Source organism: Haliotis cracherodii, unplaced genomic scaffold (genome assembly GCF_022045235.1).
Source record: "Haliotis cracherodii isolate W230 unplaced genomic scaffold, xgHalCrac1.p SCAF_4, whole genome shotgun sequence".
Lineage (NCBI taxonomy): Eukaryota > Metazoa > Mollusca > Gastropoda > Lepetellida > Haliotidae > Haliotis > Haliotis cracherodii.
In genome coordinates, this window is record NW_027266297.1 from 6494028 (window position 1) to 6507855 (window position 13828).

The window sequence follows — 13828 nt, forward strand, 5'->3', positions numbered from 1 at the left end:
ATATCGCCTTCTATAAAGCAACCCCATGTATAAGGCGACCCCCCTGTACAAGCCATCAAAATCGATGCTGCTTTATATACCCCATCTATAAAGCCAATCAGAAGGAACCACATCACCAGCGGCTACACAATCCCTATATTTGTAATAAAAATGTGTTCGTCTTCTGCAGAAAAAGATTACATCGTATCCCTTCAGTGAATTTCAGGGAAATGAACAGATCATAACAATTAAACTTGGTCAATACAAATTTGAGATAACACATCACTAGACATGATGATTTACCGATTAAATTGTATTTCCTGTTCTGCTTGGAATTGTTTTATATGCAGAGATTATGATTACCACGTGTATTGTCTTGTATACCAAACCTGTAATAAAAAGCTGTAATAAAAAAAGCAACACATTGTAACACGTAACACAAAAAAGTGTTTATTTCAATGCCACAAGAGGTAGATTTCAACTTCCTGTCACTTATTCCAGCATCAATTGTTCCTGACAACCAGACAACAAGCACTGCTTCACAACACTCACTGAGCATGTTCAGTACAGTCAAATCAAAACACATAACAGCTAGGGGACAAATGTATTTTGTTGCAAATATACTAGTAAAAACATCTTAGGGATCATCCGATTCTTTCATATTACTATAGTTAATCTGTCATGCCCAGTGTTCCCGAGTGTCTTTGCAGACTGGCAGCTCTAAAAATTAGCAGCCCCCCCCCCCCCCCCCCCTAACTTTTACTTTTGCAAGTCCCAACTTTCAACAAATAAAAAAACGTATGAAAATCATCTGGTTTTACTTCTTTCAACTTCATGTTCAGTGCAAAGATGTCATCACTGAAGTCATCCACACAAACTTCAGTCACAATTGTCTCTTTATTTTTTACTATTTCGAGAAAAAGTCGCTGCAACTGGATATTTAACCTAGAAATAGACAAGAGTAAACCCTGATGCTAATAGAAAAGCTGACTTTGATCGAAAAATGTACTTATATGAATATCACCGATGTTTTGTTCAACAACAAAGATTTATAAGTACTTTATTTGCCGGTCCACAGGGACTGGCAGTCACATGAATTTCCGATCCAAGCCTGATTCTACAAGTAAAAAAATGGTTATTACCAGTAAACAGGAACACTGCATGCCATGACTTTTTTTGTTTTTGAGTAGTACAGTCACCCACCAGTTCTGCATATTCATAAATATCTCCTGTCCATGCTTGGCCATTTCAAAGTCAAGCATATGTACAATGCAATCCCTCTATCTCAAACTTGATGGGTATCTCAATTTATATATAAAACACTTTATCTCAAAGCTTATTTATCTCAATGTTAGTCTCAAAATAAATTCTTTATCTCCATCATTGCTTATTTCAAAGTAATCCTCATGCTCAAATAAATCCCTTTCAATATTAATTCTGGTCATCCAAAACATAAGTTCTATGCTCATTGTAACTCCTTTATCTCAAACTATGATTATTCTAATCTTTACTTATCTCAAGCTTTGCTTATTTTAATTTTTACTTATTATAAGCTTCACTCATCTCATGCTTTACTTATTTCTAATCTTTACTTATGTCTAATCTTTCCTTATCTCAATCTTTACTTATTATATAAGCTTCACTTATCTCATGCTTTACTTATTTCTAATCTTTACTTATGTTTAATCTTTCCTTATCTCAATCTTTACTTATTATATAAATTTCACTTATCTCATGCTTTACTTATTTCTAATCTTTACTTATGTTTAATCTTTCCTTATTTCAATCTTTACTTATTATATAAGTTTCACTTATCTCATGCCTTACTTATTTCTAATCTTTACTTATGTTTAATCTTTCCTTATCTCAATCTTTACTTATCATATAAGCTTCACTTATCTCATGCTTTACTTATTTTTAATCTTTACTTATGTTTAATCTTTCCTTATCTCAATCTTTACTTATTATATAAATTTCACTTATCTCATGCTTTACTTATTTCTAATCTTTACTTATGTTTAATCTTTCCTTATCTCAATCTTTACCTATTATAAGCTTCACTTATCTCAAGCTTTACTTATTTAAATCTTTACTTATCATAAATTCTGTTCATTCAAACATAACCCTTATGCCCAATCTCTTCATCTCCGTCTTTACTAATCTAAGTCTTTACTTATCTCCAAGAAGCCCATTTCTGCTGTCCCTTGCCGAGGAATTGCTGGAATATTGCTAAAAGCGGCATAAAGCCATACTCACTCTCTCACTCACTTATTTCGAAGTCTCTCTTTTGTTCTTCCTAGTTTACATTAAAACATGAAGGAATGTCTCTTAAAAGAATTATGTCTCTTGTACACATATATACCTGAGGACGTAAAATAGTCATGTCATGCATGAAATATTAAAACCCTGAGTCAAAGAGTCATCACTGCTTCTTCTTGGCTTCCCGTTGTCGTAGTGTGTATGCACGGTAGTAGAAGTTGCCGAACAGGAGGATGAGGGAGAGGGCGTACAGGAAGACAGCGATGTTGAAGCCACGGGGGAAGTCGCAGTCTGTTATCAGGTTGTAGCCAGTGTGCACCAAAAACGCAAGGAACTGGGTCTAAAACACACAACAGTGTTTCTCTCTAAGCTTGTGAAGACAGCAAAAGATTCATTTGCAATATTTTCTTTTTATTTAATACCATACTTAGGTCACACATTTTACTTCCTTTACAGATTTTGTACATAAAAATATGTCAGTGGGTGAAAAAGAACAAAAATAGAAGCAATTCAGATTTATTGTTTTTAGTTTTCTCATCCACAACAAGTAGGCGTGTATAAAAAAAGAGTGTTTCTTTATGTTTCTACACAAAATCTTATTTGTTGTTCATGAAAAATTGATGCAAAATTGTCAATGGTGGGCCTTTCATTAGAAAATATTCTTTGGCGCAATATGCTTATCGGTGGGATGAAAAAGGGTGCAAATTCAGAATTCTAGTGATGTTTTTCCATTTCAACAAAATTTACAGTCATCGAAATCAATAAAGCAAGTCAAAAAGTGAGACCTTAGCAATAATTGAGCCAAGTGACATTGCAGGTTTAACCAGAGGCAATATATAACATCCCATTCTCATAAAAATGTGAAAGGACAAAGATAAAATCAACTTCAAGTCCCATTAGGTGGTAAGGAGTATGCATGTTGGAATGATTGAAACAAATAAAGTTTGAACATGTTCGTTAGACTTTACTCATATTTCTGCTCTGTGAAGAACTACAACCAGTTCTCAGAGAGCCTATGTCAGATTTTCTTTACTCAATCACTCTAAGTCTCAAAATTCCCATCTTTTAAAGCATAAGGCATCACACAAAATTTGTAGTTTATTTGCTGTTGGAACAGAAGTCACTTGTGACCCTATTTTTATGACTAAGACTTTTAATATTAATTCACAAAACCCCTATAATCCAGGTAAACCCCTGACAGCGGCCTATAGGTTATCAAGCCTGGACCAGCCTAACCAGTGATTTATATTATGAGCAACGACCCACACAGTCGGGGTAGGATGACTAAACCTGGAAAAATCACAAGTGGACGAACTATCATGAAGGGTAACACATAAGTTTTAGCCCCAAATGAGGTACAAATATATTTGGTTGAGCTGAGGCGAGGTGAGGTGAGGTGAGGTGAAATGGGGTTTAACTGGCATTCGAGATTATTGCACTTACACAGCAATGTCCCTGCATGTGTGTGTCAGTGTGTCTGTGTCTGCTTGAACTAGTCCGGACTAATGCCGCTTTAATCATGTTAATAGTGCTAGCCCACTGAGATACTATGCAATAGTTTAACATGAATGCCCCCCTCAGTCACAGTATACTGACTCCGAGCCGACCATCCCTTGTTTTAGCCCCTTAATGTCAGGCAGGGTAACAAGTACCATCTTTTAACATCTTTCAGTTTTGGTATGAAACGGCTGGGGATAGAACCCCCGACCTTCCGCTCTTTGGGCAGACGCTCTACCACTAGACCATGGTGTGGTATTAGGCCACTAACAGGCTTGTGACCATCTCAAATCCTGACCAACCTGAAGATGAGTTGATCTGTTTATCTGTAACCGAGTGATGCTATGGAATGACTAATGTTTCGCTCTGTGCCCTACTTCATGATACAGCATCAATGATAAATTCAGGAATAACGCTTTCTTCTGACATATTGCTAAGTGGACCCATTTTGTCACCGAGCATCTCTCCGCAGATATCAGTCCTGATTCAATCTAAGTCTCATTTTCCAAATTAACAACCAAATCATATTTAGCATCCTTTGAAACACTCCTGCATCAGCTTCGTCCTTGATATATATCTGACAGCTGCTGCAAATCACAAAGAATTCCAGCCGATAATACACCCCATCCCATCCAGAAACCTACACTCAAAGAAACATTTGGATAAAGATTGGTGCCAACCAACACGTCCAATCACCTGGTTATCTCAAAGACCCATCCTACGCTTCCTCCAATATATCCTGACAAACCACAAACTACGTAAACCCTCAAGCAGGTCCTTCCAATCCTTTTAACACTGGAAATACATTCACATTCACAATCAAACCCGACATAATCACAACACCCTGTCATTTCAATTGCGATATTTGTTTTGCACAATCTTTTTTCCGCTAAGATATTAAATTTCTCCACAAATCAGGTCCCACCAGGATGCTAAGAGTCAAACTAGCTTCGCCCTGTGATCACCGACAAAAGAAAGTGTGTCTTCATTAAACCAGTGATAAAGTTCCGCTAAGCATGTCCGAGCCACCAGGCAATGTCAGTGTGCCGACATCAGACAGGTACAGCCTGACAGATTCCGCTACATGAATCAGAAAACAGGCTCAACTAAAGAAGTCAATTGTTTCAGAGCAGTGACCAAAGGCGACACCATCACTGATGTTCAAAGGCGGCGCCACCAAGGCGTCATGGTGTGGCAAGATGAAATAGCGGTGTTATGGTTAATGTCACAGCATGTAGCCATATTCTTCACTTCAGAGTGAGACGACACTTTTGATTGGTCATTTCATTACCCAGACACAAAGCAGTTTGATGTGCTTGATGACTCCTAATTAAACAATGAGTGACAGGATGGACATCGATACGGACTGGGCCACGCATCCCCAGGCTTTGATTCCCCATTGGACGGAACTTGGCTATTGATGTGTTATCATAAACACTTCAGCTGTTTCAGTAAAATACAGATAAAGTCACATCAAGGCTTTTCCTCAGCTAACTAAAGCATTATCAATTGGTAATAATCTCGATGCAAATACATGAGCAGGTAGTTAGCATAGACTGAAGTGTACCGAACATCTTAATGCCTGTTGTCAATAGCTGTCGATCAAACACAAAAAACAAGATGCAACATTCAAAGTAGGCAATAAATTGGGTCAGTGATCACAAGTTTCAATTTCTAATAAATGACGTTGATACTAAAAGGAAATATTTGATTTAGACCCATACACTTGGGAATAGAATGAAAACTGATTCTGAATTGCCATAGTGACGTTGATACAGTTGTATTGAGTTTGTAATCATTTGATTTGTGTAGACATTCCCCCCGGTTTTCACATGATATCTGCATATCCACCTGGAACGAGGATAAGCACCACTTCCTACAAAATACCAAATAAAAAGACCATTTTTAAATCATATCCTGTTATTTTTGTTAATTTTCTGATTAAAACAAAAAACATTGTTCACAAGGTGACTCATATTGAAATACAGAGGCAAACCAATTATCTAATGACATGTTATGTAACTGTTCAATTTTAGTAGTCATGACTACCCTTTGTAGATCTGCTTCTTTGCATCATGTGATGTGACACTGTATTTGCGACCTTATGGAGGAACACAGTGTTCTTCTCCACTTTTCAGCTATTATTAGTGGTATCCTTGACATTTAACAACAAGAGATCAATGTCATGTGTATTTCCAACAGACACATGTCTATTTGGGGATAAAGGAAGATAAGAAGGCACTGGCTGTGTTGATGTTTTTAGCATGTGTATCTGCTAGATGTCTGCATGTTTGAAGAGGCAAACGAAAAAAGTCTAACGATCATGAACCTTTTCTTAAAAACGTATTGGAGAAAACTTGATTGTATTTTGTTCAATACAATCAAATCCGTTACAAAATACAGTCGTGCCTCGTTTATACGGACACTTGCGTCATTTCACAATTCGTCCGTATAAACGAATTTCCGTATAACTGAAACCAGCTTCTTACTGGAAGAGTTACTTGCTGACAGGTGTTTTTCCTTAAAGAGACAAATTTCCCTTTTTTTTACCGTGCTGTCACTGCGTGTCGCTTACGTTTTGCTGGTTGACAGGCCATACTTCCACAACTTTGACCACAAACGCCATGTTTATCGAAGGGGATTACATGTATGTACAATAAACAAGTTCGTCTCAAACGTAACTCAGTGTCACTTGGTTAATTGACTTCTCACGAATCAAAGGATTACCACGAGAGGAAGTGTATTGTCCGGATAAGTGAGACAATTTTGTGTGCATTTCAGTGTTTTGTGTATGAAAATGACCGTCCGGTTCCGGAAACTGAATTCCGGATATACGGGTAAATTTATATAGTAATTATTTCGTTTTGAATGAAAATCGTCCGAGAACCGAGGTTTCCGGATATCTGAAGTCCGTATAAGCGGGGCACGACTGTACATCAAAGTTCAGAGTTGTAGCAGTGAGTGAGTGAGTGAGTGAGTGAGTGAGTGAGTGAGTGAGTGAGTGAGTGGAATATGTGTCTGGATGACCATGTTTCACAGTTTCTTGGGCTTCGACCATGCCCCACACTGGAACACATGTTACATTGGTGTCTCCTTAGGAAATATGCTCCTGTTCACCCAGCAGTGCATGGGTACCCGGTAGGGGGAGATGGCCTCATATGCAGCTGGGTTGTTGACATCCCTGGGGTGCTGAGGATGACATCCAAGTTCATGCTGATCCATTGACCATCATCATCATCATCATCATCATCCTCATGTAATCGACACAGGTACTGTCTACTTGATGACTGGTCATCATGATATTTCTGATCAATCACCACTTCATTTAATGAGTGCCAACTCTTCATGTATAAGATAACTCGATATCAGTATTTAACATTATTATTTCCGAAATCCATCAAGCTGAAAACTGCCGACAATATGGACAAGCTCTGATTCTGAGAACAGGTGCATGACCGAATAAGATCACACAAATTACCCTTGCTTTTCACTAGATAATGAACTTAATTGATTTTCGTTACTCGAACTGAAAAAAATGTGAAGCCACATCAAAACTCCAATGACATGAATTGCCACACTAAATCTGAAATTATTAATCATCCTCTTAATACAGAAAAAAGGATGATAAATAATATCATCAAATGCTTAATTTAATTCATTTGACAGAAAACTGCTCACTAATTCATTTAGAAATTCTAACCAGATATTTCGCCTTTTTATGTCATTTTATGTTTTAGTAATTCACAGATTCCAATATGAAATCATAGCATTTGAAAAGTGACATTAAACTGCCAATGCATGTGGCACAGTGACAGTATCAATTCATCACCACTGACCAGAGATGCGGGCTTTATCTCACTGTCAGACTACCATCTAACTGCATGAAGTGAATCGCGTCGGCAGATGACTTAAAGTAACTTGAGAAGGTTTCTCACAAGGAGATCACGTATTACAACAGACACATCAAAGTCATTTTTTACTGAGGATTCTGTCAAACATTAACATGGGCAAAAAACATCCATCAATACATTTTTGCTTTTGTCATATTTTCTATGTTGTGAGAGCATTCATCCCGATCAAGCATCTTGTTGATTACATACAAAAACAGCTGTTGACAAAGAAGAAAGTTTAAAGATAAAAAAATGTTCTTTTAACACAGTACTTCCAAGTTCATGCAAAAAGCCTTGTGGCATTAAAGCAACTTTTTCAACTTCATCAAAAGGAAAGACAAAGATTTCTTTTTAAAACACTGAACATCTTCACATAGTATAAGCATGGGATGAAATGAATTTGCCACAGATTCTGTCTGGATGGTCAAACGGTTTTATGTTAATAACATTGTGTCCATTTTTTAGAACCCAGCACACAACGTCCTTAAATGAACTTTATTCTAAAATGGCACTAATGATTTCTCCAGGCTTTGCTAAGCTAATTATGTCTGGACACTTCTGACACTGTAACAACCAAATGAGAAACCAAGGGGATGATATATGTTGTTAGTTACAAGCACAGCTTGGCAGCTTTGTCTGGTCAGGGCAATATAATGGATTTGTCTGCTCGGTTAATTCTTAATATACCAGCAACAAAGTGCTCTAAATGACTGGAGTCTGTTCCGACCCATAATTACCTCCCATTGTCAGGAGAACAAGACATGCAGCAAATAATCACAAGAAACAGACAAATGAGATCCCCCTGAGTATAAGAATAACAAATATATAAAGAAACAATTTTAATGACATTGCAGTGAAACCTATTTGGTTGCGAGAGTTCAATTTTGTCAAGTTTGTTGTGGATGCGTTCTTAAGAAGCAGGACACTGTAACTTGTATTTGATAGCGTTTACTCTGGGTTTTCACATGATGCAAGCATTCTGGGTATTTGGCATGGTTTCCATCAGAAATAATTTTGTCATGTTCTTGATGAGTCATATTTGTGGCGGGTGCTACGGTAGGGCGGGACATGCTTACCCTTTTCGCTTACACATGGTGTCGTCACAGATTTTCAGTGACTTATTTGTATAATTTTCACAAATATTTTGCCTTTTACACCCAATGCAATCTGTTTCGGCAGATAATCGTGACTGATTATTCTCTGGTCTTGATGTTTTATATAATTATATTGACAGGGCATTCCCTCTCAGGCATATGTATATCTCTCAGTGAATGTCACAATTTGTGTATTTTCTCATCATAATGTTTTCAATCTAGGGAACATTCAAAGAAAGAAGTTCAAATATCTCCAAATATTTGAGATATTAACTATATACTCACAAATTTTCATTCCCATTGGGTAGAGACAGTTTTCTTTGGGTATTCAATATAGCAATACTCCCTTGCGTGCAGTCTATATTGATATTGTAGACCAACAAGTACACATTTTAAAAATAATTCTGCTTGAAATGCCCACAATGTGAGAGAGAGTATGATTTTACGCCGCTTTTAGCAATATCCCAGCAATATCACGGCAGGGAACGCGATTAATGGGCTTCACACATTGTACCCATGTCGGGATTCGAACCCAGGTCTTCGGCATGAGGAGCGAAAACTTTAACCACTGTGTTACCCGACCGCCCCGCGAACAGTGTGTAACATGTCACATAAAATCACAGAAGTGCCATACATCTCTAATTAACAAGAGGCACGGGATACAGTTTGCTGTGAGAGTTGCATACCTTGGCTACGCCAGAAACCTATATTTGTGGGTTCGAATCCCAGTTTGCCCCAATTCTGTTTCTACGTAGTGAGCACCATACACTTGCTCATGGGTTTCACCAAAGCGGTAACATATAAGACCTTCATCACTTCGGGCTTTCCTCCTACTTAGAGCTGAGACGCTGTGAAATGACTGGAATATTTTCTCAAGCGACGCTAAACCCAACTCACTCACTCACTCTAATTAACTATATGGGACACGTAGCACCTGTTTAATGCATCATTCACTGCAGTAGAGTTCATGTATGTGTGGTGCCTACATTCAATCAGTATAAATAAAGCTCCAAAAAGAAATGGTAAGCAGGAATACACATTAATTGATACATATGTTGACACATTGGTTAATTACACAAAGTGATATTATTTATTATAATTACACAAAGTGATATTATTTATTATAATTACACAAAGTGATATTATTTATTATAATTACACAAAGTGATATCATACTATTTTTATTTTTTTAAGTTTTCATTTCTATTTGTATGCAAGCAGCTAAAAAATAATTGGGTTATGGTGATTTAGTTTTCGTTTTTTTACGCAGAGACGCAGATTATCTGAAGCTCTGCTCGTGCATGAATCATATTGAGCTTATGATTCATCATTACAAGCGAGGAGTGATTCATGTCTCCCAGTTTTCATGAGCCAGGTGAGGTGAGGTGAAATGGGATTTAACGTCGCGTCCAAAATTATTGCACTTATATAGCGACGTGCATGTACGTGTGTGTGTTTGTGTGGCTGCTTGTACTAGTCCGGACTGATGCCGATTTATAGTGCTAGCCCACTGAGATACCATGCCGCAGTTTAACATGAATACCCAACTCAGACACAGTATACTGACTCCGAGCCGACCAGTCCTTGTTTTAGCCCCTTAATGCCGAGCGCCAGACAGGGTAACAACAAGTACCCCGGAACTTCCGCTCTCCGGGCGGACACTCTACCACTAGACCACGGAGGCGGTCTCATGAGCCAGGTGAAGCCCTGTCAAATGTAGGTACCGTGTCGCCAGATTGTGCCCAGGGGGACGACTCAACATTTCACAGTGTTATATGTGCTGATGTATGTTTGAACAAGGGGTGTATACTTTTATCTGTTGATCAGTATATTAGGTGCAGTTAGACTTGACTTAAGGCAAGGGGCTTTCGGTTGAGTGAATTGCTTGTTATTTAATTGAGAGCACAGTTTGTGATCTGACTGATTCAAGCAAGTAGCTTTTGTGAGCTAGTACCTTCATCAAGCAAATCCTCTACAACCGGGTTGGAAATCGTACCAAGATGTATGGAAGAGCAACTTCTTTATCACAGGAATATAGCTAAAATTTGTAGATTTAAGTTACCTAACTGACATCTTGCTTTGCTTGTTTGGGCCTGGATTCTATTCCAATATGTTAGTCCCGTTGGTCACCTCTTATGACAAGCGTAGTCGCCTCTGACTATTTTGGTGAGAAATACACCCAAAGATCAGGGTGTCAATTTTTTTATTCAAATAACATTGTAATCTCCGTCTATGACAGGCTTCTGAGCATGTGCAGTGTCATGGCGTCAGTGAACATCTCGGACATCAAGTGAGCTGTGCCACAGGTCACCAGCCTGGGATCCCCAGTTCATGTCTTGGACCCAAAAGATTATAACTCAAGTCCCCTGGAGTGAGTGTGTAAGTGAGTTGGACTTAATGCTGCTTTGAACAGTATTTCAGCTATGTCACGGTGCGTCAGCTCAATTTGGGAGAAATACAAATCTCAGACATTAACCACTTTGGTGAAACCCACACACAAGTATGGATATGGTGCTGACAAACCTCAACACATAATCGTGGTGAATCGGGATTCGAACCAACGTCCATAGGTTGCTGGTGTACCCAAGGGAAGTAACTCCATATATTAGAGTGACAAAGGCTTGTTTAAAATTGTAATGCCATGGTTACCATGTTAGTTTGTTGTTAAATGCAGCACACCAGATGTCAGCTTTCTTAAACAGCAAGAGTTTGCCACTAACATGGCTATATCCCCCACCCCTGTTGCAGAATTTATGACAGAATTAAATCTAAACAAACCCTAACCTTTTTAACCGAGGTGGAACTTGTCATGGAAATTGTAAAAAAAAGAAGCGTTTGGAACCTAAGTCCATCTTGTTGCCATGGAAACGTAAAAAATAAAAATTTCGAAAATTTCTTAATACCAAAAGGCATCAGTTCAGCATGTACCTGACAGTCCTGCAAAGTTTCATGAAAAAATATTGAACGGTTTATGAGTTATGCTCCGGAAACAAACCCTACCCTCACAGAACCTAAGTCCATCTGGATGCCATGAAAACGTAAAAAATAAAAATTTCGAAAATTTTTAAATAGCAAAAGGCACCAGTTCACCATGTACTTGACAGACCTGCAAAGTCTCATAAAAAAAATTGAACGGTTTCTGAGTTATGCTCCGGAACCGAAACATGACGGATGGATGGATGGACGGAGCCCGTTTCTATATCACCCGCCAACTTTGTTGGGCGGGGGATAATGAGGGTTTATTTGTTTACCACCATGATTCACAAATTTCAATCTCTGTCCAAGAAGAGAACACTATATGCCCTCCATAGTTACTCTCAACACAAACCACAGGATGGATGAAATACCACAACAGTGTAATAGCATGGCATTATTTTTTTCGCATTCTGATTTCCTCGATTATATTTGTTTAGGAGATGCAGAAATCGGATATGCTTTTCTGAATGCTTCGCTCACTCGTACAGAGAATTTAGGAGCCTGGACACTGATTTTCTGAAAAGAAAGTTCACCTGAAGTAACCTACTATAGTGACCTTCGACATACTCTATTTACCTTCAACCTTATATAGTCATATTCGACCTACTATAGTGACCTTCAACCTACGATAGTGACCTTCGACCTACTATAGTCACATTTGACCTACTATAGTGACCTTGAACCTACGATAGTGACCTTCAACCTACGATAGTGACTTTCAACCTACGATAGTGACCTTCGACCTACTATAGTCACTTCGACCTACAACAGTGACCTTCGACCTACTATAGTCACCTTCATGCAGAGATATCTCGTATAGGAGTAAAGGATCAGATTTGAATGAGATTGCAATGTAGGCATGGAAGGTACAGGCTTCCTCCCTGTGAGTACCTACCAGCTGAAGGCGAGTGAGGTACTTCTTCCACCACAGGTACTTCTGCATGTGGGGGCCCAGGGAGGACAGCGCGTAGTACAGGTACATGGCTATATGCACGCCCGAGTTGAGCATCGCCACGAAGAAGGCTGCAAGTGGAGGAGGGACATGGAGTCAGCACTATATACACACCAGAGTATATTGTACAATACAAAAGCAGGGAAACTGATTGCGGAATACTCCGCCTTTAAATAGCAGCAACTGTGATTAGAACACATCATCTTGTTATAAATAGGATCATAATAAGACAAAAAAGTGAACAGAACTCACCAATACCCCAGACTTCAACTCTGAACATATTTCCAAGTTCAAAACATGAGAAAAGCAATGTCTCATCAGAAAATCCACTTATTGAAACCAAACTTGGCACTGCACCTATCCTATTGGTAAGAAACTGTACCAAGAATTGAAAAGAATCCATGAAGTAGTTTTTAAGTAATAGGTCGCACAAATGTTGAAGTAAGTTCAAAACATGACAAAAATCATAATTTCTGAAGAAAATACACATATCAAAATTAACTTTGCATTGCACCAGTTCTATTTGTATGGAAACTGTTCCTTTAATTTCCTTATAAGTGAAAAATAAAAAGTAGCTGTATTTTTCCAGAAAATCAAAATATTGAAAACAACTTCTCACTGCACCTCTCCTATCGGTATAGAAACTGTAGCCCCAATTGGAAAAGAATCCACAAAGTAGTTTTCAAGTTATAGGTCACATCAAAAAATGTCAGACGGATGGAATTCCTTGGTATAACTACTCTTTTAGGTTGGGGATTTAATAATATCTGAGGATTTATCTAGACCTGCTTAGGGGCAAATATTCGGCCCCATGTCTGCAGTAATTGACAGTAAAAATTAGCAATTTGAATTAAAAAGATTCATAATCCTCAGAATTTACAAAAATAAAAACATTAAAAAAATTCAAATTTTAACACTATCACTATTTCTCCCTAGTAGCCTGGCAAGGGGCACCTGTCTGGAATTCTAGATAAACCCCAAACCCCTCACACAGGCTCCTTTTCCCATTGATGATAACAGCTAATGTCTTCATATCTGTAGCATTTTGAGCATCCTGGGAGATTGTTTTAATGAGCTTTGGTCACAAATTACACAACTGAGAGTGCAATTATAGTTTATATGTGCGCAAATAACCCACCGATAACATTATCATTTTAAAGGTATCTGTATTGATATTGGGC

General features: G+C 38.2%; 1 protein-coding gene across 1 annotated transcript in view; it reads right to left on the reverse strand.

Annotated features, from left to right (window-relative positions):
* Positions 1-1893: 1893 nt before the first annotated feature.
* The window catches only part of LOC139478871 (very long chain fatty acid elongase 4-like), a 35112-nt gene continuing 23177 nt past the window's right edge, over positions 1894-13828 (reverse strand). The window contains exons 7-8 of the mRNA XM_071261540.1: positions 12591-12718; positions 1894-2578 (exon numbers count right to left, since the gene is read on the reverse strand). Coding sequence (XP_071117641.1) covers positions 2402-2578; positions 12591-12718 — 305 coding nt within the window. The 3' untranslated portion in view covers positions 1894-2401. The remainder of the gene's footprint in view (positions 2579-12590; positions 12719-13828) is intronic.